Raw genomic sequence first — 26336 nt, 5'->3', positions numbered from 1 at the left:
AAGGATTTTGGGGGGGCGGCGGGGGGAAATCGCCTCCAGTCTTCCTCGCTTACACGTAGCTCAATGCGAGACAGCGAGGAGACTTCTGACTGCTGCCAGCTGGCGGGAGGGGAGAAAAAGCAGAAGCTCGATCAAGCGGGGAAAAAGAAGAAACATCTGGAGAGGCCGCCGCAGAGCGCCATCGCGGCTTAGCACGCACACGTGAAGGCAAAGCGCTGCGTTCTTTGTGAAGACCGCTGACGGAGGAAAAGGCTCCGTCTGCCGCCGGCTGGCACGCCGGCCTCCATCACCGTTACGGGTTACAGGTCCACAAATCATCGGGGCAAAAGGTCGCATCCCATTTGAGTCGAGTTCCAGCAGCAAAACAAGCGTCACGCTTACGTTGGAGTCTTTCAATGATCTCACACGGTGCTTCAAGCTCAATTCAAACACATGCATTTATTGGAAAAACAATTATTTGGTGAGATAGCAACGTGTTCACATACAGGCTTCAGTCTTAACACGAGCGTTACATTCAACAAGGGAAACAGAGAGAACAAGCAAACCTTTCAGATCGTAGCAGCTGTAATATCTGGTTGAGATTCTTACTTTATAAAACATTCAAAAGGACTTTAGCAGCTCGGAGGAAGAGAAAAACACTGATATGTCACTGAAACGCACAATAAACTGTTCATTTATATCCTAACAGACGTCTGCGTGAGCGCCGGACGGATGAAGAAGAAGCCTTCAACGCGGCTGTGTGCACTTCCTGCAGATAGAACTGAACTAATTACTGGACGGTTCATGAAACTGAAAATTGCATTCGACCGAGAAACCCGCGAAAATAAATCAAAAGGGTTTCCTCCCGGCCGTTGTTGTCGGTGTCGTCAACATTGAGGCACTTTGTGAAGAGCGTTTGGGGCGTAAAGCGGGCGGATCCCTCTGGCGTCCTCGTCCCGGCTACTCGGGTAAGGACGCGGTCTCCACGGCGCTGTACGGGCCGTAGCGGCCAAACTTGTCTTTGCCGACCACGGCGACGCACACCTTGCGTCCGGGCTTGTTCTTGCTGATCATCAAGCAATCGGGCAGCTCTCTCGCAACCACCTGACTGCAGGTCCAATCGGGGAAGACGTTGCTCCCCTTCGCCTTCTCCACGGTCATGTAGACGCTGCAGCGGGGACGCCGACACAGAGAGAGACAAACATGTGAGCGACTAATAGAAAGACGTGAGAAGAGACGCGGCGGACGGAAGCAGAGGATCTTTCTGCTTCCCTGAAGTCAGAGTAGTATGCTAAGCTAAGCTAAGCTACACGCCAATACCAGGCGCCACCCAAGCAAACAGGAGATAAACACACAGGCTGGAGGTTCGGGTTTAGGAACAGGATTGAGTTTGATTTCTGCAGGCGAGGATAAAACTAAAGTACGCTTCTGCCATCTAGTGGCGGTTTAAGAGTTTGCTCTCAAGGTTCTCTCATAAGACATTGAGCTAACATTTTAAATAAATGATTTAAAATTTGACTGCCAGGCCCCCGGCCCGGGTGTGATACATTCCTAAAACAATATATAATTTGAAAATCTGAAATTGTAACGGATATAAAAGTTCAAAATCTGTCGATCTTCACGAATCAAGACTTGATATATCCTGTTAAAATCAAAAAGAATCTTGCACTTTGTGAAGAAGGACCTTTCTGCAGTTCAAGCGTCTTAAATGGCCGCTTCCTTCGCCATCTGCAGCCGCACACATGCAGGACAACGAGCCGGTGGACGGGGACAAACGCAGCGAAAAGAAGCCGCCGCTTCACCGTTAACACACCAGACGCCGCGGTGGCTCGGCCTCACCTGTAGGTGGCCATGGGCGGCTTGCAGGAGTCGTCCCCCAGCGTGTTCCAGAGCACCGAGAGGCCCGCGGGGTTCCTGATGAGGCCCAAGCGCACGTGCAGCCTCTGGGGGATGCTGTACGAGGCCGCGTCCGAGTCCAGGATGGCGGGGGAGGTGTTGGTGGGGAGAGGCGGGTACGGGAGCTTGACCTTTAGAGGAAGGGGGGGGTCAAAGGAGGGGGAGGGTCAAAGGAGGGGGAGGGTCAACGCGAGGAGCAAACAAGTCACGTGGACTACAGATGAAGGGCGAGCGCGAGCGTCTACCTCCTTGGAGTCGGCGTCTTCGGGACCGCCGCTCTCGCCGAGAGGGAGGGGCTCCACTTTCACCATCCCGGCCTTCAGTTCCTCGCGTTGCTGCTGCTGCTGCTGCAGCTGCAGCTGCAGCTGATGCTGCTGCAGATGCTGCTGCTGATGCTGATGCTGCTGCTGATGCTGATGCTGCTGCTGATGCTGCTGCTGATGCTGCTGCTGCTGATGCTGCTGCTGATGCTGCTGCTGCTGATGCTGCTGCTGATGCTGCTGCAGCTGATGCTGCTGCTGCAGCTGATGCTGCTGCAGCTGATGCTGCTGCTGCGCCGTGGCGTCGTTCTCCATGTCCTGCTCCTCTTTGGGCTTTTTCACTTCCACCTTGACACGTCAGCGACAGAACAAAAACACACACAATGACGATGAAGCTCTTATACACAACCGCCGTTAGCTACAGTACACGTGTGTGTGTGTGTGTGTGTGTGTGTGTGTGTGTGTGTGTGTGTGTGTGTGTGTGTGTGTGTGTGTGTGTGTGTGTGTGTGTGTGTGTGTGTGTGTGTGTGTGTAAAGGACGACAAACAGCCTACCTTCACCACAGGAGAACCGTACGGGGTGAGAACCGGAGGAGGCGGCTCTGCGCTTAAGTCTGCGATGGCACCCGTCAAAGCTTAACGTGGATTAGGTGCAATGACAAGTAACAGGAGGAAGGAGACGGGGAAGAGCGGGAGGAAAAAGAGAAAAAGGATGCGGTTATTAATTCATGTACTCGCTGACTCATATTATTTAATTTGGGTCATTATGACAGCTTATCGTGTCAGGTTCTCTCACTGCGAGGAGGAAAGGCGTCACCAGGCGCGAGTTAGAGAGTTTAAACGAGAGCTGTTCATCCAGCGTGTGTGTGTGTGAGTGTGTGTGTGTGTTTCTTCTTACCTGTATTTTCAGATTTGATCTGCTTCAGTGCCTTTTTTGTCTGTTCCTGAACAGAAAACATTGATCAACTTCACCTGAACATTTCTTTTCAAGTCAAAACGACGTAAGCCACAACCTGAATGAGCAAATAACACATTTTCTAAAGACAACACACACGGACACACACACCAACTAAAGATAAACAACTGCACACTCACCATCGCCATGAAGACGTCTCCCTTCTCGTCCTCGCAGTCCGTGCTCTGCTCGCCGGCTGAAACATTAAATTGCATGTAATAAATTGCTCGCGCGACGGTAAATTCTTACCTTAAATTACAATATTTTACATTTAACTGACGCCTTCATCCCAAGCGACTGACAATAATAACGACCGTGAGTGCAGAACAAGAATCAAGGAAGTATAATTTCTTCAAGAAAGCCAAACCACAAAGTGCTGAGAGTGAGCGGCATTTAAGTGCTTAAAGCTGCGATGACGACCATCTAAGAACCAGAACTCGTCTGTGAAATGATATTCTTACAAGAATAAGACTCACAATGCACACACTTGTATAAACTAAAGGTGTTGACAGAAGGAACATGTCGTCTCAGGATGCGACGAGAACAAAGGACAGAAAACACCTAAAGGTCTTCGTCACGGCCTTAATGTGTGACAACCGCAGGAGAGGAGGTTTGTGATCCGCCTCGTCAGATGCATCGATAAAATACATCTAAGAATATACGACGTCCATTACGCCCTCGAATGCAAACACACAAACACACCTGCTGGGGTCTGCGGCTGTGCCGAGGTTTCCATGGCTTCGTCGGGCCTGTGGAGATGGACATCCAATCAAAACGCACATAATATAACGTTTAAAAAGAAGAAGAAAAAGCTACACAATCAAACCGAGCCGTCTGAACGTTCACGCCGGTTCTACGCACCTCGTGATGGCGTTGACAGAAGGCGGCGCTGGGACCTGAGAGCCAGAGGAAAATGTTGTTCACACATTCGTTACGCTCACACAAACACCGCTTACAGCTCACACTGAGCAGAACTCTGGAGCGTACTTATATTTAATATGTCGAGTTAATTTGAGAATCTCTTCAAACCTTATTCTGTGCCTCCGCCATGAAGGCCATCGCTGCCTCCGCCCGCTCGCTTATTCTGTTAATTCGGGTCTGAGGAAGAGAGGAACACTCCGTCAAGACTTAGTGGGGTTTTAAAAAGATATTCTTCATAATCGTGTTTGGTTCTTCTGCTTAAAAGAGAGCAGGAATGGCAGAAAGGACAAAAAATGTGGATCAAATGGTTTTGATGGCGAGCGTCAGAGGTTTCAATTTAAAGGGTAGAAGAAGAAGAAAAACTTGATGGAGAACAACGGACGGATGCGTAAAGGATTTACCAGCAGCTGTTGAATTTAGAGAGGAAGAGGAGGGAGAGGAGGAAGAAGAAGAGCCGGATTCTGAGACAGCTTGAAGAAATGAAAAAAAGTAAGACGACAAAAACAAGACGGAACAAAGAAATGTGATGAATGTGACAGATGTGCAAACAAGTCAAGTCGTTAACAGAAAGAAAAGGAAAAAGGTAAATTGCTCGACTCCCATGAAGCCGCGTGTTTTGTTTAAAGAGTGAGTTTAACGTGCGCAGCGCTCCGACCACCGACCTCCAGCTTCTTCATGGCCGTCTCGTAGTCGACGGCGCGATCCAGCTTCTGGATCGTTCTTATCAAACCGTGAAGCTTGTTTTTCCTACTCTGCACTGTGGCCTGAACCTCCTGCTCCACCAGCTCCTGCATCTGTGGACAGACGGTTATGGTCCAGTGTGACGTCGCCGATGCACAGACAACGTATACATTTAATAAATCATAATAAATGTGCTCGCTTACTTCCGATCGGGAGACTTTAATCTTCTCATCGTCGGCTCCAGAGGAAGAGAAGCTGGTGGGCAACTTCTTCGTGCTGCAGGCGGACGTACAGAAGGTCAGGATTATTTTAATATAAGAACAATACTTTACTTTTATATAGAGAGCTTGTCTGAATGCTCAAAGACGCACAAAAACAATACAAAGACAAAAAAATAAACAGAGCATTTTTGGTATAATTTTAACGGATTTTTCTGCTTCAATACATTTATATTTAAGGAAAAAACATGCTGCGGTGTTGCCAACTCTTTTTTCAATTTAAAAAAGGTACAGGCCTCCCTCCAAGGCTTCCCCTCAGCTGTCCACATCCTTAACACACACACACACACACACACACACACACACAGAAGCAGTTTGGACGTGAACTCACATGTCCATCAGGCTCAGGGCCACCTCGGCGTCGGTCTTCCATCCTTTTGCCGCTTTCATTGAACGCCACTGTTTGAACGCCACGCCGATGTCCACGCGCGTCTCCCTCTGTCTCTGTGTGAGGCCGCGAGGGGAAAGTTTGCGTTTCTTGCCTTTGGTGGGAAGCTTTTCCGTCCTGAGCGGAGTCGTTATTTTGGAGCGTGAGCGATCTGCCATATTCTTCTGTGGCGCAGCTGTCGAGACAAAAAGGTGTACGTTGAGTGTGAAGGTTAGAGAAGACAAAGAGGACAAAGAGTAAACACAAAGAGTTAATCATTCATCCATCGCCTGGTCCGTTACTTCTGCTTCACTCCGACGTTACTGGACTCTTTGCTTCAGAGCGACTCTGACGCGACGCAGAGCAGCCCAACAAGTATTCTCAGCATTTACAAATGTACATTTCTCTAAAAGAAAAAAGCTTTGAGTTTCGGCCTCATTGACACACAACATGGAGAACACAAATTAATAAATAAATATACATATATATATATTTCAGAGTGCACGAGTTACAGTGAATTAGGTAAGTAAGTAGGTATATAGGTAAGTAGATAGGTAAAAAGGTATACAAGTAGATAGGTAGCTAGATAAGTAGGTAGATAAGCAGATAGATAGATAAGTAGAAAGGTAGATAGATAAGTAGATAGGTAGATAGATAGATAAGTAGAAAGGTAGATAAGTAGATAGATAAGTAGAAAGGTAGATAGGTAGATAAGTAGATAGATAAGTAGAAAGGTAGATAGATAAGTAGATAGATAAGTAGAAAGGTAGATAGATAAGTAGATAGATAAGTAGATAGGTAGATAGATAGATAAGTAGAAAGGTAGATAAGTAGATAGATAAGTAAGTAGATAGATAGATAAGTAGAAAGGTAGATAAGTAGATAGATAAGTAAGTAGATAGATAGATAAGTAGAAAGGTAGATAAGTAGATAGGTAGATAGATAGATAAGTAGAAAGGTAGATAAGTAGATAGGTAGATAGATAGATAAGTAGAAAGGTAGATAAGTAGATAGGTAGATACGTTGATAGATAAGTAGAAAGGTAGATAGATTGATAAGTAGATAGATAAGTATGTAGACAAGAAAGTAAGTAAGGAGGTAAGTAAGTAAGGAGGTAGGTAAATAAGGAGATGGATAGATAGATACTAGATTTACAGTAGAAAGTTACATAGAAATATACAAATGCATATCAGCTTGGCCCCTGCGTCGTGTGAGTATCTAATCTGTCGTGTGGTATCGAGCAAAGAGTCTCCAAGGCTTAATAACAGGTGTCGTATTGATCATCACCTGTGTTGTCCGTCGGGTCTCCTCTGCGCCGTAAAGCAGTCCTTTAACGTCGTTATCTGCAACGTCGCAAACTGAGGAATCACCAGAAAGAGAGAGATTAAGTGCACATAATTCAGATTAAAACATCAGTTTATAAAAGCAGACTGCACATCAACCCTGGTGGGAGTTGGTTTTCTAGCAACTTTACAACATATAACGTTCAAAAGTAACTTTTTTTTTTAATCTCAGGACTAGAAGATACTTTCGGTTTATCTTAATCCGCCTCCAGTTCTCGGATGATTTCCCGTTACCGGACAGTAATCCCGCACCGTTATGTTGGCGGGACGACGACCAGTTACCTCTTTATGAATAAATAACTGTCGTATTGTCCTCGCGATGCACGTCAGCGGCATAAACCCGTCGTATGATGGTCGAAAAACAGAAATTAGGACGTAAATCAGACGTTAAACTCGGTTCGCTTGCTGCTAAATTGTAAAATAACTGAAGCTTTTCGCGAATTATTCCTTTTTCCACAAACCTGTAAAGATGTTTAACGTCCGCGAACAAGATGTCTGCCTCGTTAACGGCGTTTAAAATGCGATGGAGTGAAAGTTTTCACTGCTGCGGCGCCCGTTACCTGATGAAACCTTCACGCGCTGAAGAGCTTTCCCGGCGTCAACTTCCGCCCACCGACTTCCGGTTCAGTTTATTTCAGAATAAAAGCGTCATCGCAAGGCGGAAAAAAAAAGTACAGAAAATAGTTTAAGAAAATAATCTGCTCTAAACTAAGTAAATGTCAAAAGTCTTCCTGACACATTTTTACGACTAATATTGTGAATATTAAATATTATTTTTTTTTTTTTAAATGTGTTTGTATATTTGTATTTTTTATGTTTGTAATAAATAAATGTCATTGTATATTGTATATTTGTAATACTATAGGCGCTTCCAAATATTTTGGAACGTCACCGATTACTTTCAGAATATTTCAAAACAGTGGCATCATAAAATAGATCAGGTCAGAGTTCACAGTGACCCAAAGAAAGCATAAATATAGTACAATTCCTTATTACTGTATAGCAAAATACACATAATGCATACAGTGGATGTCAGCCAGACTATTCCTTCTGCCAGAATATCTTCATCTCTTAAATATGAATATCTAGAAAGTAGTAATCTTGAAGCATGCAAGAGAGAATTATTGATCTCAAGGACAGATGTGTCACACACAAACACAGTTTATTAATTGTAAAATACATTTATTGAGATCCATCTGATGGATCAACAGGATCCAACAGGGTGGAGGGGAAGAGCACCTTTATATTCTCGACGGGGGGATCTTTGTTTCTGAATCTGTTGGAAGTTTGTCCAATCTGTTATTCTGAGATTAGAGCAGCAGCAGAATCAAGTTCATTCCTTTCAGGAGCGACTGACAGCATCTGGACGCGGTCGATTCCAGAGCCTGAAACCATGAAAACCAAAACCTCCACATCGTGTAGTTTTCTATCTACATCACATTTTAGTTCGATGACATGTGAACACATGAGTAGGATTGGACAGATTACAGATTACAGCAGCAGACGATATTACAACAGATGTCAACATAAATTGCATGTCTTTATATAATTGGCCTGAAATTATAAAAGCAAAAAAAAGCCTGAAACAAGCAGACACACTCCCATTTCACCCATTTCAAAACTAACAAAAACTGTTGGATGAATTTTATGCAAGAAAAGAAAGTTTATTTTGTTTTAACTCCTTAAAACATTGACCACTTTAACATGTTTACATTTGACTCGCCAAAAAAAGAATACTTAATCAAGCATTAGAAATATTTAAACTGCAAAAAAAAAAGAAAATACAGTTTGTGCTTCAGCAGCTCACGTCTGTTTACTTGTATACATCTACGACTAAGATAAAGTACATCTACGTTGATATAAAACTACAGGAAAATGATAATCCTAAAACAAAACAATCTGAAACTCAACGCTTAGAGGGGATTTCTGTTCAATACCTGCAACAAGGTTTGCACTAAAGTTCAAGTATTCTAAATTTAGATCGGTTTCATAATCACTAAAGCAAAACTAAATAGACAGAAACTTTAAATCACCTTGAATAAACCTTTTATTTTTTAAGCCTCAGCCAATTTCTGAGCATGGCGGCTTATTAAAGCAGTGAAACTCACACGATGACCTACACACCTGCACACCAGACATGTTCTTTTGATCATTTTCAAGCGTCATCTTGGGGGCAAAAAGCTTCACTTCCACTTCTCCTGCCTGAATCTTCAGCATTGGTGAGATGGTGAGATGCCACCAGACTCCAAATGTGGCCCCTCGACGTGAAAATATTAATATCACAAATCACAAAATAACTCCTCTGAAGGAACAATCACGTCCAAGCTTCATGCGTTGATACCCGGCTGGTCTCCATTCACCGTTTAACCCTTAAACTCACTCAGAAAGGAGGGAAACCATCCACGCTGCGCTGCTGAGGGCTCCAAGAGCACAAGTAAAAGTAAGTCTGCGGCGGGTATAGTACAGTTACATTTATTGTTGGTGAATGCCAGAGCACACATGTGCACAGATGTTTCAGTAAAAAGGACCAAATAGACAGAATCGTCACTTCAGGCTAAAATACACAACAGTGGTTTTCAAACGATAAATAGCTTTTGTCTTTTTTCTCTCAGTGAAGATGCAAACAAAACAAAAACACAATAATAACAAAGAAAATGTTCATTCATAGTTCAAGTTTGCACGTTATTTTGTCATTTGAAATCCCGAATATCACAGCACATCACTGGGTCCTTTTTTCACCGATAAAACACACAAGTCAGCGACAGAAGAATACAAAGAAAATGAAAATCCTACATATTAAACCTCAACCAGCGCCTCACTACACTTCCTGTTTGCTATGCTTAACAGAAGGTTTGCTATTCTTTTTTCTCATATATATATAGTTTTAGTATTTCATTCTGCGAAATATAAGCAATTTTGGCAAATACCTGAACTATACAAACACAGCAAATATGTACAAAATAAATTCCGTTGTACTGTAGATTCACAAAGAAAGTATGGACCCTTTGGGAAGTCAAATCCCTCGCCACGTGTCGTCAGCCGCCATCCTGTCGTGATCACATATATGAATGGAGTTGCTAGGAAGCAGGACACAAGGAAGCAGGACACAAGGAAGCGTGCGAAGGGGACAAATCAGTATGTTGGAACAGTGCTCACGTCCTGTGAAAGGGCAGAGGGGGGTGGAAAAGTGGGAAGAGGAGAGCGACGGCATGTGTTCTCGGTAAAAAAACGCAGCTGAGGGAGCGAGGGTGGTGGGTGGGGGAGTGCAGCAGGGCTCCTGTTTGGGGCCTCTCGCGATCTATCCCGCAAGCAACAACAAACACCACCCGACACACCGTGGGTCTGCCACCTGTCGGCAGTGTGTCTGAGGCTCTGATGTGTTAAATACGGCCTGCCAGAAGGAACAATATACCCTCAGGAGGGGCGACGCCGGGCAACTATTTTATGGTTTTGAGTGCGTGAGGTGGAACGCTTCATCGGCGCCTGCAGAGAGAACGTGTGCATGTTTGTTTCTTGGTGGGGGAAGAGTGTATTTTTTGTTTTGTATGCATGTGTCCAAGTGCTCTTGTTGTGTATTTTATTTGAAGGCCCGTCGCATCTATTTGCGCTTCCTGAGCACCAGGTACATGAGGCCGCTGATGAGGGTCATGGGGAAGGTGATCCAGGCCAGGATGTAGGAGGAGCCGAAGGAGCCCTGCTGGAGACTCGCCACGTGGAAGCTCTTGTTCTGAGCCGTGTAGACGGACGCCGCGATCAACACGCATAGACCTGTGGAGAGGAAGAGGAAGAGGAAGATGGAAATTACACGCCATCGCTGAGGAAGGAATTACATTTCTACCTCTGAAATATCGGCCAGTTTGGTGCCACTTAAATAGTTTGAATCTACCAATTAAATTCAAATCTTTCGACTTTCCTCAGTCAAAAAAGCTGTAAACCAAGACAATGAGAGCAGAGGTTCTGCTAGTTGTTCCATCGATGTGTGGCAGGTCAGATGTTTGACCCAACATTTGGAGACTTTTGCTGATCTTGAAGCGAGAATGATGAAAAAAGAGCCCCGTGTCGCGTGCAAAACGTTCACATTCTAGTTCATTCAACCTCAGAAATGTGTGGAGAGAAATCTTACCGCAACGACCTCACTGCAGTGGAAACAACGGTCATGAAAGCTGCATTGAAAAGTTGTGTGTGTGGGTGTGTACTAGGAAAATATAGTATTGCAATGTTAAACTGATTTAAATGTTTCTCTGTGACGTTGGAAGCAGACGGTGTGAGGGGAAGTGAAGGGACAGTCAAAGGACTGTCTCCTCCGTATGAATATGAGGGGGTCGTAAACAACTCGTGAACTGACGGGGTGTTGAAATTCCCAGGGCAAAGGAGATTGTGACTTCTTTGTAGTCAAGGACCAAGAGACGAAAGGTCTAGGATGGGCGGGTTCCCTTTCTTCCCTTTGTTCCACGTGGTTTGAAGGTGTGAACCTCATCGTGTATAAAAGAGAGCTGTGACTGTTGTTTCATTGAATTGTGTGTCGCAGACTGCTTTGGGTGGCTGTGGCAGGCCGTTCCTTCTTGCAAGAATAAACGGACTAAAGACAGATGAACTGAGAAAATCTTCCATGACAGTGTGTGTGGGTTACTCACAGGCCAGCAGCTCGATGACAGCAGTGAAAACAAATCTCTCCCCCTGTTGCAGCCTGAAGAGCTGAAGGATGAAGACGAAGAAGCTGACGCAACAGAAAATGGTGGCCAGAATCATAGTAGCCTGGACGGTCTGCAGATAGGCTGAGGAGGGAGGAGCGAGAGGAGGCGTTACACACACACACACACACGCAACACTTAGCGACGCTACGTAGCGGCGGCGCGTCTCACCTGCATCAGCAGTGTGGCTGTTCTCCACCGGGAAGCAGGTGGAGTTGCAGGAGTACCACAGGTCGGCGTAGATGACCTCGCGGCCCGCCGGCGACACCACCCACCAGGCCTACAGCAGTGGAGGGAGGGGGGGGCACACACACACACAACACGTAGAGGGTTAGCATGACCGAAACCCCCCCGCTGTGTGCGCTCATGCTCGGTTCGTACTCACGTTGTTGATGGTCGCGACGAAGAGGAGGATGGCTGCAGCCAAGTGGAAGAGGAGGATGAAGGCGAGGATGATCAACATGGCTGCACGAGCGTGGAGGTCTCACAGGCGTCGGGTTGGCAGGCTGGTGGTCGAGGTCCTTCACATGAAAGGGATCTGTTGGGAGCGACATGTTGTCGTGTTTAATAACACAAAACCGCACAAATGCAGGAAAGATGAATCCATGTGTCATCAGCAAACTATTCAGAGGTCCTTCACAGCGGTATTTGGCCTCAAATGTTCGTAAAAACCTGAACACATACCGACCGACAGCTCATGAGGATGTGCAGAAAGCAGGTTTTTTTAATTTTTTACTTTTTTGGATTCACTTTAGGAAAAAATAAGTGTGCCATTTTATGAATTTAAGTTTTAATTTGTCAGGTAAGATAAACAGAACTGTTCCGCTTTGTTGTTTAAAAAGGAAGAAAGTGTGAAATAAGATGAATAATTACCTTATTTTACACTTTTATAGATTATTATACAGCAGATTTTTTTGGACAGCTTTAAAAGAAAACGTGCTTCATTACTTGTCGACCCACAGGATGGTTAAAGAAGAAAATTAAAATAAACGGCTGAACATGTGAAGCATCTTTGTCTGCAGACTTAATTATTGCATCGACTCAAATTAAGATTATTAAAACTGAGAAGAGGAAGGAAACACCTGATGCAGGGCGACGGCTGCACGCAAAGGACAGAAAATCCTTCTGAGATGTGAGCTGAAGCGTGCTGCGTTTCTACGCATGCCAAACTGTGTGTGTGTTTGAGAGTGTGTGTGTGTGTGTGTGAGCACAGTGTGTGTGACCGTAGTGTTTACTCTGCAGTGATTGAAGGCCTTAATCCCGACTCGGACTTGTTTATGGAAGCGGGGAGTCGACCGTTTGCGTCTTGAAATGGGCCGTCTGTGCTCGGCTGCCTGAGTGTCGACCAGGACACAACGCTGCTGCTGTGTTAAGGTCAGAGGTCAGAGGTCACCGTGTGTGTGAAACTAAGACGCTGTTGGAGTCTCACGCTTATTCCTCCGGTTTCTGCAGCTCGACCTTGGAAGTTGTGGCATTAAAACAGGAATGTATGGCGTGAGACAACACTGTTGACAGTCATCACAGGGTGTGTGTGTGTGTGTGTGTGTGTGTGTGTGTGTGGGGCAGGGGTGTGTTTGATATGATCGTCTACTGAGGCCTTGATTATGTTTGTGTACTTTTCCTTTTTTGCACTTTTTCTTCTGGAGGGAAAAGTAATAAACTGACGGCTAAAGTTACTCTTTCCCTCGAGAGAGACAGAATTATTTTTGTTGGGAGGGAAAAATTAAATAAAATGTCCCCAAAACATCCAGAAACCCATCAGTGTGTGTGTCCAGGACAGAAGTTTGTGATGTGAAATGCTTCATCAGCATCCTTCTGTCTGACGTTCAAAGTTTCTCATACAAAACATATTCAGCCGTACGTTTCCAACGTCTTCATCAGTGAAGGATGTAAAGGAGCATCGTGGTGCGTTCAGGTGCCACTGCACGGGAAACGCAAGACTCAACTTTATTTTGAGGAACAAGCGACGGCTTGTTGGAGTTCTGCAAAGTCACAGACAAATTAAGCCTCTTATCACAAATCACAACCACGGTGTCAGACTTTACAGAGCGACGCTGCTGCAGAGAGAGAACAAAGATGGAGGAGGAAGAGGAGGAGGAGGAAGAGGAAGCACAGACGAGACAAGGTAAAGAACAACAACTCAATTTACTACATCCTTTTGCAAAGCATCTCTCTGGTATTTGAGTCTAATCTGCAGGAACATTCTGTGGAGCAGCAAGTAGTCTCTCACACACACACACACACACACACACACACACACACACACAGGATTCCATCTGCAGCTGCTTTCTTGTCTCAGTCTGGAGAAGTGAGGGCGGAGAAGTGAGGAGGAAGAAGGGAACCCCATTGGAAGGAAATGGAGGGAAAGAAGAAAAACAACGACAAGAGTGTAAACACACACACACACACACACACACACCTAGATGTGGAGGCTTGTATTCCCCGGGGATCCCTGGGAACGGTGTTGCCTTGCAGAGGTTTCACTCAGCGCTGATAGCAAAGTGCAAAAGCTCTGAGACAACAGCTGCACGCACACACACACACACACACACAGTATGTGCAACACATATCTCACGCCGTATCCGTCTCCACGTTACAACTTTTCACAAACTCCGTCAGGCGGCTGAGTACAGAAATGCGTCGCACAAGAGAAGCAGAGAGATAAAGAAGCTGCAGCGGCGTGACGGCGTGATGGAGTCACACTGCAGCCGCCTCGACTGACACGCACACTGACAATCAGGCCGCCATTCCTCCTCTCCACTCAGCCTTATAATAGGAGGCTGGGGGACTCGGCATGCGTGTGCACGAGTGTGTGTGTGTGTGTGTGTGTGTGTGCTGACTGGTTCCAGTGCCTGGTGGAAAATGCTGACTTTTAATGTCCTTTTTTTTCCTCTTTTCATAAAACACAAAGCCACAGACTTAACTGGGCCTCACTATCCCCCTCTCTCTCTCTCTGTGTGTGTGTGTGTCTGTCTTTGGCCATGGAAAAACTGATTGGGGGAAAAGAGAAAAGGCAAGATGGCTTCCAGTGGAGCCCTCCGGCCCCTTGTGAGGTCGCGCAGTTGAGTCTCAATATGCAACGTTTCCTTCTCCAAAACTCACTTTTAGTCTCCAGCCTTCATCGCACCGGTTTAAACTAACGCAACATGTGTAACAGACACCTCGCTTTGTATCGCGTTGAATCCCCTGAGGTCACGCGACAATAACACAACACAGATCGTCTGTGTCGGTACAGCAAACTGGTGTATAGGGAACAATAATGAAAGCGACAGTTTGCGGCGCACCGGCGCAGGAGAGTGTCAGGTGTCTGTTTGAGACGGTCAAAAGCTCTGAAAAAAAAGTGCACCTGGAGTTTATTTTTGCTTTTTTTTGTTTCCCCCCACACAGTTACAGCGTCTAAACGGCATGACAGTGGCGTAAAGGGATCTGCGTGTGTGTACACAGCAACAACAGCCGAGCGAAGGCTTTATTTTTAGAGGAAACACAAAAGGCACATCTTCCCCCGGTGAGCAAACACGGCGTTGTTTGGGAAGCGCACACAGACCCGTCGAGTCACGCGCTCAGACACACAACTCTGCTTTGAACTCAAAACCTTACACACTTTTACTGCCACCCTCACCGCCACCGTCGTACACGTGTTGGAGCGTCCATCCACGTGGCAAAGCGGCGCAAAAGTGCAGAATTATAAATGCAAAAAAATGTGACGTGATCACACGATGGAGTGACAGGAGCTTTTTACACAAAGCGGCTGGAACAACAGTGTGTAAGTGTGTTGCCGTCTGCACGTCTTTACCACCAGAGAGCCAGAGAGTTGACAGTTTGGCTCGCGGGTATCACCAGAGGATCGTAGATGAAAGCCACCCTGCATGGATGCGACCCAACGCAGCGCTGCAGGGACGAGTCCACCTAGAAATAAGTCGACGTGCGTGCACTTCCTGTTCCTTAACTCCTCAAGCCAACAGGTTTTAGGTGAGAACTCATCTCAAGTTATACAGGCGTAGCCGAACTTATGCTAAGCTGTGCTACGAGCTCAACACTAACAGCTTCGTTAACTTGTGTTGAGGATGATGATTCACATGCTACGGTGCTAACAGTTAGCATGTCATGAGGAGAAGACCAAACATCCTGAACTCACAGAAGAGAAACCATCGTCCGCAGCATCCTGTGAAGCTCCTTCACATCCGGATGCGACTCTGTCACTTTCTCACCGTCCACACGACATGAATGAGCCAAGAGGGGAAAATCCCCGCTGAAAACATACGTATGGGATTAAATTTAAATCCAACATTTGGAAAATTGATTACGAGTGCAAACAAACGATGCATTCAGGGCGCAAATGGAGGACACGGTGGTTTCAAACTGCCTTTTCTTTCTGCTCATAAAAGGTCATGAGACATGTTTTATTACCGGCAACACACGGCTAATAACTTAACAGATCTTTATTCTCATGACTCAGAATATGTCAGTCCCCCCAAATTACTCGTATCAAGTAATAAAACACCGGCTTTGAAGTAAATATTTGAGCTTCATTGAGTTTTGCTGAATATCAGGAGAGAAGGAGGAGTTGTTGTTCTGCTCCGTGAAGCCTGTATTTGTTGCAGCGGAGTGTGTGTGTGTGTGTGTGTGTGTGCGTGTCTTCCTTCAGGAATCAGAGACTTAACTAATTGACAAATGTGCACACACATGCCCTCAACAGGTTTTCCTGCTGGGTTTACACTTTAAAGACTTCCCTCTGATGCAGGACGTCGTGTGTGTGTGTGTGTGTGTGTGTGTGTTTTCACACACACATTCCTAACGTGACAGCGCTGAGTAATGACTCCCACATGGCAGAAAGAAGCTGAGGACACCTGGCAAAAAAAAAAAAAAAAAAAAGAGCCATCCATCCTCATCCTTTTATCATCCCACTGCCCCTCCCCCCTCTGTTCTTCTCTCCAGGCACTTCACACTTGTTCCCTGATAGTTTTCATCTGTCATCGCCTCTTAAAAAACCTCCCCACGACTAATCCACCTCCTATCAAGTGTCCCACACCTCTCTCTTCCCACCACGTTCAGTGGGACTGAAAATACGTTCAAATTAACGCCGCAAAGGGTCCAAACACTACACACTACACACTTCAGGTTGCTTTCGGCCTCGGCACGGCTCAAACTGGCCATTAATCTGGTGTGTGTATGTGTGTGTGTGTGTGTGTGTGTGTGTGTGTGTGTGTGTGTGTGTGTGTGTGTGTGTGTGTGTGTAATGCCACCACATTACATGCTGCAAGTTGTACCAGTCATTCATTCAGCTGTTTGTTGGTGGTTGTCTGACTCGTTACTTCACACATTTGGTGACTGTGAGGCTCGTGAAACTAAAAACAAAGCAAGAAGAGAAGAGAAGAAAAGATGGCGGTGTTTTAAGACTTTCTACTCATTCTCCAGAGAGAGAGAGATAAATAGATAGAGTATTTTCTGTTAACGTCGCCTGATGAGGATCTCCATTTCTCGGAGGAAAATCTCCCCACCATGGAAAACCTGGAGCAAGCTGTCGTGGTCGTGTTCAGCCACGAGGGGGCGCCCTGTCCAGTGATGGGTGAACGCAACAGAGATCACCTGCCTCAGCAAAAGGAAGATCATCAAATCCGTGAACAGCGGAGGCCCCATCGTGCAATGAAGCTCACGAGGGCCCGGATGTAAAACCCGCTCTGTGAGACTTAAACCACACTGGACACCTTAAACACTAAATATCAAGTTTAATAGTTTAACAGCAATGTGGTGAGGCCGTGCAGCGAAGCAGCAACATGTTAAAAAAAAGTTAAATAGACACACTTAAAAGTGCGCGCGCACATTTCCTGTTGCCATTGAAACAAATGGCAGTTTATCTTCGCTGGAAACACACACTGTTCATTCAGAGCTCACTCAGACAGGCTTCACACACACACACACACACACACACACACACACACGACAACGCCCCTTTCATTTCCAATGTCTGGACCCTGGAGCCACGAGCTGTTAAAAAATGAAATAAAATGCCCACGAGCTCAAGAAACACGACATCAAAGGCTCCTTGAAACGCCGCCGTGGTGAAACCGGTTCCAACTTTAACATATCGAGACAGGGAACCAATTATTTTTTAGGAATATTTCAGGCTTAAAATAATCCCAACGTTGCGTTTATAGGCTTAAATTAATCCGCGGCATTGAAGCGGGACAGCTGGGCTCAAAACTCAGCAGAGAGACGAGTTAATAGCGATATTTGGTGTAATAAAGACACACGAGGCCACGAGTAGGCTTTGAATGGGACAGAGAAGGTTCCGTGCGGCATTCAAACAACATGCAAAGTGTACAAAAAAAAAGAGGAAAAGAAGTTTACTCACCGGGTTTTGGGTCCGAGAAGGAAGCAAAGCGCGTGGACCTGCAGACGGGACTGCGTGATATGTGGAAAAGGGGAATTAAGGGACGATAAATTAGGGGGTAAAAAAAATGCAGAAGGGGGAGAAGAAGAAAGCTTTCCAAACGTGACGAAACGGCAGCTGGAGCTCGCGCTGGTAGTCCACCTTCCCCCCCCAAAAAAAGTTTGTTCTTGTGCGCACGATCCCTGGAGAGGCTGTCGGGAGCGCGCGCTGGAGGGCTGGAGCTGGGTGTGGTTTGGGTTTTTAATACGCTGGGAGATGCGTTCACGTGTGTATGTGTGAGTGTGTGTGTGAGTGTGTGTGTGTGTGACACATGGACGGATTTGGTGACAGGAGTGGAGGCCTTTCGAAAAAGTAGCTGTAAAAAATAGATATTTATGGCAGTCAGAGAGGAAGTTTAAAAAGTCTGCGTTTCCTCACATGGCAGACAGACCGAGCGGGAGACAAGAAAACAAACCGCAGAGGTCAGACGAGAGGAAATTAAGAGGATGAAATGGGATGAAGAATCATGAATGGTTGGAAGGAATGGTGAAAAAGGAGCACGAGGGGTTAGAAGAGAAACGTAGAAGTGAAAAGAAGCAATAATGTGAGGCTTTATTCCCTTTTTTCTACATTTTCATTACTATTAAAGTTCTAATGAGAGTCTTTACTTTCCTGTATTTGTTTAATAACCATTGACTTCCTAATTTGCATTATTTTATCAGCTGGGAATTCTCCTTTTTCTTTTTGTTGTCGTGGTGTTTGTGCACCGCCGCCCAGCAGGATGGGCAGCGCTCAGAGGCCCGTTTGCGTTCTCCGCTCATAAAGTTTGTGTTCTCGACTCTTTTTCTTGGCGGGCGATCACAGCTCTTCATAATGAAAACAGCTCTTCTTCTCTACCGCTGCCACACATGTGAAACATCCCCCATTCGACTGCACATGGTTAGCAATGTCTACACAACAACAAGAGTCAAGATATGTTTTTGCTGTGTCAATAAAAAGGTAAAAATAACGCACAAAATATAGTAAAGGTATTGCACAAGGATAAGACACAAGAATGTGATGGCAGTGTTGCACAAACAGTGAATAAAGTGCAATATGGACAGATTCAAATGTACACTACAACAACAAAAGCACGCATAAAAAAGACAACCAGCAAACATATTGGAAAAATACATTTCTGTCTTTTGTTTCCCTCATTCAGAGCGCTCGAGACTTTAACCCCAACCCTCTTCAGTTGTTCATTGAGGGATGGTTTGTTATTTTTGGGAAATAGTTTTATTAGCTTTCTTGCCAGGAGTGAGACGAGAAGATTGATACCACACTTGTGTATGTTTGGTGACTATGAGGCGACAGCCAGCTACTGGTTATCTTAGCTTAGCTTAGCATAAAGACCACAGGGAAAACAGCGTGTCTGTCATTGGAAAAAGACCCTGACGCAGGAAGTCACCGTGTCAATTTATACAAAATCCTTACAAGCTCTTGGTTTGTCCTCAGTGGTCCGATGTCGCCGGCGTCGACCTCGCGGCGTCACAAGGAGCCCGTTAGTCCGGACGGGCACGAGGGGATGAAGAGGGCATTGTCCCAGGTTGGTATGCAGCGCATCGCTCGATTGCATTTTTTCCACAACACGGGACTGCCGTTTAAAAATCTCTACAGCTTTGGGAAAAACAAGTGAGCTTTCGCTTGCAATTCATTACATTCTCGGTGTGAAACACAATCAGAGGGAGCGCTTGTGCTGCCCAGGTGACCACCCCCCCCGCCCCGCCGCCCCGTCACGTGACATCCAGTACGAAGGCAAACTAATGCGGGACAAACAGCACCGAGCGTGAGAGCTGCCGATTAAATTACACCCACAAAAAAGGAACTTCTGGTCGAAAACAAGCTCCATCTTCAGTGTGAGCGGGTTAGCCTAGCGTGCTAGTTCCAACTCCCCAAGAGAAACGTGGACATGACAGCTTGATAGGGCGAAACCACACAATATCTGCTATGTATACGAGAAAAAATGAAGATTTAAACGTGGAAATGGAAGAGCAACGGCTCTACGAATCTATCAGTAAAACATCTACGATCTTCTTTTGAAAAGTGGGAGTGGCATGCACATTAGCCTCGCTGTCGGGGACATAAAAACTGAAGAAAATGTTTAATTAAAATAGAGTTTGAGTGAAAATAGAACCAAAAAAAGTGGGAAAACTTGGCCTCAAAGCCTCCAGAAAAGATTTACAGAGAGCTTTTGTACGTTTTAATGACGGCCATGTTTCACAGTGAAGCTCCCACGTTGGACGGCTGTGAGCGTCGTGTTGCTGCGGGACGACAGCACGTCTCCAAGGACAAACATTCCCGTAGTCGCGCTCAGTGATTCAGTTACTGGGTTGCACGCGCTCGTGCACATTCACAAGAGTCATCGCCGTGCACGTGCATCATCTCCAGAACCCGTAAAATGATGGAGAACGATGGAGGAAGTCCGTATGTTGAGCTGATGATGCCTCACTGCAGCGCATCGTAATGGACACTCTCTCGCTTTTGCTTTCTGCTTCTTTGCTGAGAGACAAGCACACACACACACACACACACACACACACACACACACGCACACACACACACACACACACACACACACACACACACACACGACTGCATGACAACGAAAGACTTCAGAAAATGTCTATAAACTGACACAGGATTTCAATTGTTCTCTATTGTAGAGGATTTTATACCTTTAACATTTGGAGTTTTATGGGCAGAGATGGTGCACACACACACACACACACACACACACACACACACACACACACACACACACACACACACACACTCACACATGCCCACAGGTAGTGTTTAAACAACACTAGCTCCTCGGGCGACTGACCCCCGCACCACTGTCCCCCAAACACACACACAAACACACACACACACACACACACACACACACACACACACACACACACACTCACATGAGGGAACAGGTTTTGCCTCCCTGCCAGGTGTCAGGTGTCCTCCACACAGGTAAACACACTGTAACACCGGCGACCCTCTACACACCGGACGTCACCGAAGACACGTATCAGCTTCGTGCTTTTGTTGAGAGACATTTAGGAGACAATGATGTGTACACAGCTCCACCCTGGAAGGAGTTTATTTTTTGTACAGTCGTATCTCACCTGGGGCAGAAACAGGTCACCGCTGCCTCGCGCTGTAAGTCGTCACCTTCAGAGTTTGAAACTTTCCTGTTTCTGCAGCTTGACCGAGAGGCAAGGAGTGTTGCGCAATAAAAGTGCTGCAAATCTGCACTGGAAGAAGTATTCAAACCCTTTATTTAAGTTAAATATAATGCATTAAAAGGATTATACTCATTAGGCAACATATGTAATCTACAATAATGCATTATATTTGCGTCCAGATAGCCTAGAAAATGAATATATAATATTATCAGTTCTATATTTTGCTGTTTTTTGTGCAGCATACAGAATCCATTCACATGGAAATGGTGAGCGGAGTTTCTCTTTCAAAATAAACTTCAGCGAGTGTCTCTCCCCCAGTGAAACTAAAATCCTCTCTTTGCCCAGCACTTTTACCTGGATGGATGCCAGACACACACACACACACACACACACACACACACACACACACACACACACACACACACACACACACACACACACACACAAGAAAACACACAAAAAGATCTACCGCCAGACAGGAAGCAACCCCCCACCTCTCCTGTTCCTGTTTCTCACAGTATGGATGCGTGTGTGTTTTCTCGTGTGTGTGTGTGTGTGTGTGTGTGTGTGTGTGTGTGTGTGTGTCCACGCTCGCTCCATACAGGCCTGCTACTGTCGGCAATCAGCAGGAGGCAGATTGAGCAACACAGGAAAAGAATGACACAAAGACACGAGAAGATACTGGAGGATAGAAGCAAATATACTGAGCGGAAACAACACACATGTGCAAAAAGAATTAACACAGAGACACAAAAAGGGGGGACAGTAAAAGATGTGACAATCTGCTGGACAATCTGACTGTTTTCTACACCTCTCTCCTCCCTCCCTTCCTCTCCACCGCAGCTGGATGGAGAGACTCAACTCGCGATGAACTGTTTAACTCCTGAGGACATTTTGTAACCGTTTCCAACGTTTTGACGCGACAAAAGTTGCGCATTATTCCAAATGGACACACAAAACATGAAACGGAGGCCTCGCATGGGCACCGTTTTGTTTCTGTCGGTGTTGTCGGACAGCTGCATGAGTTTAAAATACTGTTTTTAATGCACGGCCGTAAATACATGGAGATCCGCCGCCAGCGCTCAGCACTTTGAGGTTGGTCGCACACACGAGGAGGCCCACTTACGACGGCAAAATAAACAAAATAATGGAATAAAAAGTAACAATTCTGAGATAGAAAGAGTGCATGCACACTTTCTATTGTCTTTTATCTCATATTTACTTTTCTTTTGTTGTCAGAAATGGGCTTCCATACGTACATGTCACGTCAGGAGCTTGAGAAAGTGTGGTTTTCAGAGCACATGATCCCACTGAATACATATTTACAGATGTACTCGTGTTGGTTTGCTGTTACTACGCCACATTAAAGAGAACGCAGCACTCGTCTGCTTTTGTTTCAAGCGGCAGAAATCACCCGAAAGATAAGACGTGCAGCTTAAACAGAGCAACGCAAAAATGTTACTGCAATAACTCTAACCGCAGATATTAATAACGATCATCTGAAGGAGAGCGGGGCGTCCGAGAGGAACAAAAAGAACATATTTAACTAAGTTGACTTTGTCTTTTTTGCATCAACAGCCCTGAGGGGAGACAGAGCAAACACACAAAGGTAACGCACTCTGCAGCGTCAGGTTGTGCGACCGCCTTCCAGTGTGTGTAACCCGACTATAGTGTGTGGAAGATAAAAGATCACACACACACACTCACGCTGCTTTCCATCAGGATTTGCATCCCCAGATTTTTCCTCCATTTGCTTAATAAGCTCCTGCCAGAGGAGACCATGCTGGACCGAAGCAGACCAATGCAAAATGGAGGAAGAAATCAAGCTGGGAGGAAGGTTTAGGTCAGACACACACAGACACACACACAGAGACACACACAGACAAAGAGGGCAGAGCCTCCCAAAGCCCACAAATCAACAAGGAAATGACCACTGGCACAAGTCCGGCCCTGATAAGAATCCGGCCATCAAGAATGTGTAATTTACACAGGCACCACGGATTATCAGCACTTTCTCTCTCAGCCGATGGACACACACACACACACACACACACACACAAATAACACAAGCACAGTTTCATCCCCGTGCAGACTCACTGTTTACTCATATAATCCGTCAAAAACAAATATTTTGTGACCATTTTATGATGATTGGTTGCCGTTTGTGTGTGTGTGGTGCACTTATTTTTTTACCTGACCTTTGACATTTGTATGGAAGCTCATTTCCGCCACACCAAAAAAAAATTAGAACCAAAAAAAAAAAAAAAGAAAAAAATACTTTTTTTCAAGTCAATAAAAAAAAGACAACAAAAAAAAAATTCTTTTTTTTTTTTTTTTTGGGGTCCAAATTTTTTTTTTTTTTTGGGTCCAAATTTTTTTTTTTTTTCTTGGGTCCAAATTTATTTTTTTTTTGGGTCCAAATTTTTCTTTATTTTTTTTTGGGGTCCAAATTTTTTTTTTTTTTTGGGTCCAAATTTTTTTTTTTTTTCTTGGGTCCAAATTTTTTTTTTTTTTGGGTCCAAATTTTTCTTTATTTTTTTTTGGGGTCCAAATTTTTTTTTTTTTTTTGGGTCCAAATTTTTTTTTTTTTTTTTTGGGTCCAAATTTTTTTTTTTTTTTTTTTGGGTCATAATTTTTTTTTTTTTTCTTGGGTCCAAATTTTTTTTTTTTTGGGTCCAAATTTTTCTTTATTTTTTTTTGGGGTCCAAATTTTTTTTTTTTTTTTTGGTCCAAATTTTTTTTTTTTTTTTTTGGGTCCAAATTTTTTTTTTTTTTTTTTGGGGTCATAATTTTTTTTTTTTTTCTTGGGTCCAAATTTTTTTTTTTTTTGGGTCCAAATTTTTTTTTTTTTTTTGGGTCCAAATTTTTTTTTTTTTTTTTTGGGTCCAAATTTTTTTTTTTTTTTGGGTCCAAATTTTTCTTTATTTTTATTTTGGGTCCAAATTTATTTTTTTATTTTTTTGGGTCCAAATTTTTTTTGTTTTTGTTTTTTTGGGTCATAATTTTTTCTGTGTGTGTGTGTGTGGCAAAAATGGGCATCAATACATTGGAAAGACAAAAGCAAGGAATACAGTTAGTTTCCAAAAAAAACGTTTTTGTCTTTTTCATAATTTTTGTTTCATGATTTCATGAATCAAACTTGTCAGAAAGTGAGTTCACAGCGATGAGGAAGCGTCTGTCAAGTGAATGATCGTAGTCGTGACTATAAAAATGTGGTTTCATCCTCTTGACGATTCAGCAGACGGCTAAAAATAATATTTATATTCCGCTGCATTTCAAGAGTTTGATCGGTCGGAATTGATGGCTGAATAAATCTCCATATTTCTCTGATTTAAACGTCACATCTGCACAAAGTGGAAAGGGGAGAATGATAATAACTTTATTCATACAGCACCTTTAAAAACAAAGCTTACAAAGAGCTCTTCAGAGAAGAAAAGCAAAGTCAAACATATCTGAAATACAAAAAGATCATACCATAAAGACAATGACTCCAACAGCATGAATACAGTGTTTAAGTTAAGAGTAAACAGCCTCACTTGCCTGTCTGTCTTTGTGTGTATTTCATAGGAATTGTGCAAAATATTTGTATTTCTATGCTCGGAAATGCAGAAGAAAACACGTCTATCTCGGTCCGCGCTGCCAGAAATAGGCGGATGGCTAATCTTCCTTCCTTCACGTAAATAATCTGACAGTCGAGGACACGCGCGACCGGCCTCCCCTTCCTCGGGAACAAAGATATTTTCATTGTCAACGCAACTGTCAACGCAGACGCACACGCGGAGATAACGCCGGTTTATTCTGGGATGTTCCGCTCGGGTCGGCGAAGACGGGACAGCTGAAGGGGAACAAGGGGGGACACCCATCAGCGCGACACCCAACCTCTCCAATCTGACGACCTCTGACCTCTTCAGGCTGTGTGTGTGTGCGTGTGTGTGTCTGTGTGTGTGTGTGTGTTCACTCGTAGGATCTGCCGCCTTCAGCCTCTGTGATAGAGGCCGTTTGAAGTGAGACGGTTTTTGGCAAGAGGCCAAAGGTCAAGTGAGGATACGACCCCCACAAACACACACACACACTCCGCCGTCTCACGTTCACACACACACACACGCACACACACACACACACACACACACACACACACACACACACACACACTTCGTCTTTCAAACTTCAATACAACAACTTGAGGCATATATCGAGATATTGTGATGCACAATTACGTCGTCTAAATTGTGACTAAAATGAGAAAATTCTTCTCATTTGTCAAGTATTTAATACACATGGGATTATACATACATACATATATATATATATATATATATATATATATATATATACATATATATATATATATATATATATATATATATATATACATATATATATATATATATATATATATATATATATATATATATATATATATATATATATATATATATATATATATATATATGGCCTAATAGCCCCTCCATAAGCTGAGCTTAGTTTATTTGGGATGAAGGTTGTGTTTAGTTTAGATTATTAGTTATGTATTCATATGTCTGGTCCGGGGAGCTGTGTGTGTGTGTGTGTGTGTGTTTGTGTGTGTGTGTGTGTGTGTGTGTGTGTGCACAAATATAGAGTCAATGTCTGAGATTCTTCTGGCTGCAGCCCGACCAGAATAAACTGCAAGAAATATCTAAAATTCCATGTGGATCGCACGTCTCCTGCACGGTGTCTAGACAGCAAATTATGACACAATTATGTACACAATATGATTTGTTTTCATATCATTTCATCATCTGTGAACATAATGTCAGGACACTGTACGTTTAGATGGAAGTCATCTTTATTATGTGCATCTCTTCCATGAAGAATAAGCGATAAAAGAAAAAAATCCAAAGTATGATCTGGATGGGCGCCGAGGAGAGATTTGCATGTGTTATCACTCAGGGAGTGTCCACACACACACACACACACACAATGCATGCATGCACACACAATGTGAACACAATGTGTGCCTTGTGATGGTGAGCAATGATTTTTGCATAGTCTATGTTTAATGCGTGTGTGTGTGTTGCTTTGCACGTCGTTGGGTGTGGACTGTGCAACAAACATTCCTGTTTCTGAGTGAAAAGAGGAACTTTTAAAAGTCTCTTACAAGCCGGAGAAAGTGCTCGCTGTTTACCCGACACTGATGTCGAGGTCTTCGACACTTTCTACAGACGACACTACGGCGAGAGGCGCAGTTAAAAACAGTCTCCGAGGGGACGACCCGACGTGACCGCGACAGCTGAGAATTTCATAAGAGAGGGAAGGAAATAGAAGAATGGGAAAGAGAGAGAGAGAGAGAGAGAGAGAGAGAGAGGGAGAGGGGGGGGAGGATCAGAGGGCCGGAG

At 44.5% G+C, this 26336-nt stretch overlaps 2 protein-coding genes across 2 annotated transcripts; both read right to left on the bottom strand.

Moving 5' to 3' along the window:
• Window positions 1-939: 939 nt before the first annotated feature.
• On the bottom strand, window positions 940-7268 carry atf7ip2 (activating transcription factor 7 interacting protein 2). Its single transcript, XM_068578404.1, has 15 exons — window positions 7141-7268; window positions 6624-6694; window positions 5301-5532; window positions 4895-4967; window positions 4673-4804; window positions 4119-4187; window positions 3951-3985; window positions 3792-3838; window positions 3230-3285; window positions 3033-3078; window positions 2690-2769; window positions 2338-2483; window positions 2121-2151; window positions 1819-2006; window positions 940-1147 (listed from the first exon to the last, which is right to left on the bottom strand). Exons 3-15 carry the CDS (start codon window positions 5513-5515, stop codon window positions 940-942), a joined length of 1326 nt encoding a protein of 441 aa, XP_068434505.1. The 5' UTR covers window positions 5516-5532; window positions 6624-6694; window positions 7141-7268.
• Window positions 7269-7910: 642 nt separating this feature from the next.
• emp2 (epithelial membrane protein 2) lies at window positions 7911-17941 on the bottom strand. Its single transcript, XM_068578684.1, has 5 exons — window positions 17723-17941; window positions 11756-11908; window positions 11542-11650; window positions 11314-11454; window positions 7911-10447 (listed from the first exon to the last, which is right to left on the bottom strand). The coding sequence occupies exons 2-5, from the start codon at window positions 11831-11833 to the stop codon at window positions 10278-10280; spliced, it is 498 nt and encodes a 165-aa protein (XP_068434785.1). The 5' UTR covers window positions 11834-11908; window positions 17723-17941; the 3' UTR covers window positions 7911-10277.
• Between the last annotated feature and the right edge of the window lie 8395 nt (window positions 17942-26336).

This window comes from Clinocottus analis, unplaced genomic scaffold, assembly GCF_023055335.1.
Source record: "Clinocottus analis isolate CAN_PGR_092001 unplaced genomic scaffold, fCliAna1.0.p SCAF_16, whole genome shotgun sequence".
Classification (NCBI taxonomy): domain Eukaryota; kingdom Metazoa; phylum Chordata; class Actinopteri; order Perciformes; family Cottidae; genus Clinocottus; species Clinocottus analis.
Note: the sequence above shows the minus strand (reverse complement) of the source record. Positions and strands in the feature narration are given on the sequence as shown.